This window comes from Ptychodera flava, chromosome 7, assembly GCF_041260155.1.
Source record: "Ptychodera flava strain L36383 chromosome 7, AS_Pfla_20210202, whole genome shotgun sequence".
Taxonomy (NCBI): domain Eukaryota; kingdom Metazoa; phylum Hemichordata; class Enteropneusta; family Ptychoderidae; genus Ptychodera; species Ptychodera flava.
Window position 1 is genome coordinate 15,821,672 of NC_091934.1, and position 4,550 is coordinate 15,826,221.

At 38.9% G+C, this 4,550-nt stretch overlaps 1 protein-coding gene across 1 annotated transcript; it reads left to right on the forward strand.

Annotated features, from left to right (window-relative positions):
* Positions 1-1,250: 1,250 nt before the first annotated feature.
* Positions 1,251-3,451, forward strand: LOC139136315 (tripartite motif-containing protein 2-like). Its single transcript, XM_070704041.1, has 2 exons — positions 1,251-1,447; positions 1,594-3,451. Exons 1-2 carry the CDS (start codon positions 1,251-1,253, stop codon positions 3,449-3,451), a joined length of 2,055 nt encoding a protein of 684 aa, XP_070560142.1.
* The last annotated feature ends 1,099 nt before the right edge of the window (positions 3,452-4,550 follow it).

Genomic DNA, 4,550 nt, shown 5'->3' on the forward strand with positions numbered 1-4,550 from the left:
GTTGGCTGTACCGCAGAGACAAGTTCACAGCAGACAGTGATATTATAGCAATAATCACAACATTTCATCTACCTGAGGGGATTCAAGATCAACTGGGAAGTTCAAGCTTCGCAAATTTGCCCTTTTATACCACAGGACATTGCTTTTTCTGTTAAAAACGGTTTGAAAAAAGCGAAGTCTGATATATGTTTCCCTTGACGTGGCAGTACTGTATTGTTACCCGTACTCAAATATACCACGATGTCATAGCGAGAACAAAGGCTCGTATAAAATATTCGAGGACGAACTTGTGAACTTTAATTTGTTTAATCGATTAAGCATATACTGAAATAAAATTGATCATGCATGCTATGACCTCCCTTTAGATAGCCCCCCCCCCCGTTTGCAGTTTATGACAAGAGCTGTAAAAGCCATAATTTTGGCAAATAGTGGTACTACTGTGTCGTATTTATTCTGCCTATTGTTTCTGTAAACAGAAAGGGGGGGGGGGTGAAAGTTTAAGTGATTTTGATTGACATCTCTGTCCAACGTTTTTTACGCTTGTCATAATTGTAAGTGCTCGAAAAAATATGAAGAAATATAAAATTAAGCAATCTCAAGAAAACAACCTACTTCCTCAAAATATATTTTTGCTTCATCGTAATCCACGCTTGATTTTGTTCGGCAGTTGGTTGGTTATGTTTGGCTATTTCTCTTTACAATATTTGCCACAGTGTTTAAGTAAATCCGCTTACACTTCCTGTATCCTTTGGGGGCTATATGGACTGTTACATGCTCAGACGTTTGTGAACATGATCCCTAGATCACCGATCCATCACTCATTCCTGAAAAAGGTGCTTGGGAATATTACGGTATAGGAATAATATGCACAGTTTTTTGCTTTTTAATGACTTTACATGTGTTTGAGTATCATATGAGAATCGTGTTTTACAGAACAAATATTATGAAATACGTCATGGAAAGGTCCCGGGAAAGGTACAGCTATTGCTGTCTACAATAATGACTACCTCGTACTTATCCCTCGTACAGGTCTCACGCCGGAACACACAGACCTGTACGCAGGGCTACCTCGTACTCAACATCATTGAAAACTGTACTTTGAACCGTACCAAGCCCTGCTTTGAACCCAATGAAAATTTATGACCCAATTCTGTCGATCCCATGAAGCCTTGCTTCCCGGAACTACTGAAACACTGAACCGGTTTGAGTAACAACAAGTTGCGTAGATCATTTGAAATATCGCGAACAAAATGGCGTCAAGTGGATCTCAACTAACCGAACAAATCGACGAGAATTTCCTACTCTGCGGCATCTGTTGTGAACGATATAAGAATCCCAAAATTCTGCCGTGTCTGCACAGCTTCTGTGAGCCTTGTCTGGGTAAGTTGGCAGAGGAGATGGGCGCCATTACCTGTCCAGAGTTCATGAACTCACCGACGATGGCGTGGTAGGAATCCAGGTCAACAACTTCCTGAATGATTTAATCGCACTATTTGAAGAACAGAAGAGCGTAAACACTTCAAAGAAATGCGACGGGTGTGAACAAGGCGATGTGACAAAGTACTGTACCGTCTGTTCGTTTGATTTTTGCAGTATCTGCGCCACAGCACATGATAAGCTTCCCGCAACGAAATCTCATCGCCTTCTCCGCTTTGATGAATACATGGCGGCAAAGTCAGCTGACCCATCCTCGGTTCAGCCTCCTGTCTATTGTAACACACATCAAGATTACCAGGTCGAATTCTATTGCGATACCTGCAACATGGCAATCTGTCTGAGGTGTATTGCATTAGATCATCCTCTGACAAAACACCAGTACCGATGTGTCAAAGATGCCGCAAAGGAATTCACCAAAAACTTACACATGGTCATTGACAAAGTGAAAGTGAAAGAATCTGAAGCTAGCAATAGTAAACTCAAAGTGCAGCAAATATTTGAGCCTCTAGAAAAGTCTTTCCAAAGAGAAGAGGAAAGTTTGAGAAAACACATCCGTCAAACCACTGATGAAATAACGCGTCTGATACAAGAAAATGGCAACAAACTACTGACAGAGTTGAAAGGTGAATACGAAAAACGAAGAGTTAACTTGACTGCACAATTGAAAGAACTAGACATTGCTGAGAATGACCTGACAAGTACTCGTGAATATGTTGAGAAACTGATGCATTATGGGAACGCTTCACAGCTAATGTCTGCAAAGAGGAGAGTTGATCATCAAACAGAAGAATTGCTGAAAGTACAGACACAGGTAGAGCCAGTGGAAGACGACTACATGGAGTTTCAACCACGTGACGACTTCTGTAGGGGGAGTCTTGGGATAATGAAATTCATTCCGACGATGTACAAAGTGGACTCAGTCACTCCAACAGTTCGAGTTGGCGAAGACATCACATGCACCATTCGAAGTGCGAATGAATCAAACCTAAACAAGGAAGAGGTATCATATCATGTCCAAGTTGAAGCTGTGATGAAGACACCTGACGGTAACACAGAGAAAGTGGAAGTCAAGGACAATGAGAATGGAACAATGACTTTGAAAACACGTGTAGAGGTAGAGGGGGAACATGAATTGTCAGTGACAGTATGTAAGAAACCAGTAGAAGGATCACCAGTTAACATTAAGGTTATCGCTAAGAAAGGGTTGGTGTGTAAGTTTGGGGAGAAAGGTTCAGGGATCGGTCAGTTTAATGGTTTACAGGGATTGACGATGATGAGAAACGGTGAGGTGTTAGTTGCTGAGCATAGCAATCAAAGATTACAAAGTTTTACTGTCCATGGAAGACATCGGAAGATGTTCAAGTTTGCAGATGTCAGTAATTTCTATCCCTATGATGCAGCTGTATCAATGAACGGTAATGTCTTTACTACAGATGGTGGAAACAAGCAGATAATTGTCTGTGATGAGAATGGTGAAGTAATCAGGTGTTTTGGAAAGGGTAATATCAAATATTCTATTGGTATCGCTATCAATCCTGTCAATGGAAGGGTTTATATTGTAGATAGCCATGCTCACTGTATTCACATTTACGATCAAGACGGCAATCATATCAAATCATTCGGTACTAATGGAAGTCAGAAAGGTCAGTTGAGCTATCCCTACTTTGTCTGTATTGACAACACCGGCAATGTCTATGTATCAGATAGTGGTAACCATAGAATCCAAGTGTTCAATGGTGATGGTCAGTTCCTCTATAGATTTGGCTCCCGTGGAAGTGGTCATGGTCGGATGAACTGGCCCCAGGGAGTTGCTGTGGACAAACACGGCTATGTGTATGTCGCAGAATACAACAATAACAGAATTGTGAAATACGAATCGAATGGTAAATTTGTTTGCCGTATCGATGATGTAAGTGATGATCTTAACCATCCCATTGGTGTCTGTGTCACTGACGATGACAGAGTTATAGTTAGTGATTACGGTAACAGTTGCATTAAAGTTTTTACGCAATAATCTGCCTGGTAATTAGTTACATGGTGTGTTATTGCATGTTCTCTTGATGAGTGTAATGGTCCTCATATTTCGTGCAATATTTCGGTCCGGTGGAGAATACCATAAAGAGAATAAAACTTGAACATCCATCAAACTGCGAGCAAACATAAAGTGATTTGTAGAGGAATAATGCAATATCACAGGTAAATTACTTTTAAGTTTGCATATTTTGAGTGACGCATGATTTTGTCAGTACAATTAAATGTCTTTTTCATGGTTATGTTTTTTTTTTAAATTTACCAGTTTATCGGTTTATCGATTAATTTATTGAGTAATTCGTGATTTTGCGAATTTAAATTTCAGATACAGGCCGGTCTCATGGTAATGTTTTAGTAAAATTTACCAGAGTGTACATTAGTTTAAACGGCCAGCAGCTGAAACTATTGCTGTTTTTCACTATTATCGTTTTTAATGTCAAGACAGTTTCTTGTTGCACAACCCCAAATATGTCGGATGCAAGGTGTTCAGCTTGGCAACTCAACCTGTACACGTGTAAAAATACTGTTTTTGCTGTCATGTGAATTCTGTCTCCCGACTATAATCCAAATTGAATTTTAACAGTGAATTTTAATGCTGTGAAATAGACAAAAATGAAACATGCTTTGGTGAGTAGAACAATAACCTGCAAATATCATACAAACTTTAAACACAAATATTGAAAACCGCATCAATTTTAATAAAAAAATTGAAAAAAATCACTAGATAAAACTAATTTTCTTAAAGTCAGTTATATTGTTAAGTTGCAGGCTATTTCGTCACCTCAGTCTATATTTCAGTGTTTTTTTTCCAAATTTCAGAACATTTTTCTTGCGATGATATTTTCTAATAATTATACCTATTGCACATTTCTAGCGTGCATTGAACTGAAATCTTTTTATGACTTTTAGTAAAATTTTGCACCTCCAACTTGAGAGGGCGAAAGATTGGAAGGTTTACCATTCACTCAGTTGAGAGAAGATGTTATGAGTTTGTTTTGAAATTAGGAAACCAGGGAACGATCTACACAGTCAGACTTGAATGTCATTATTATTTATTTATTCTCGTTGGAAATATTTCTTTT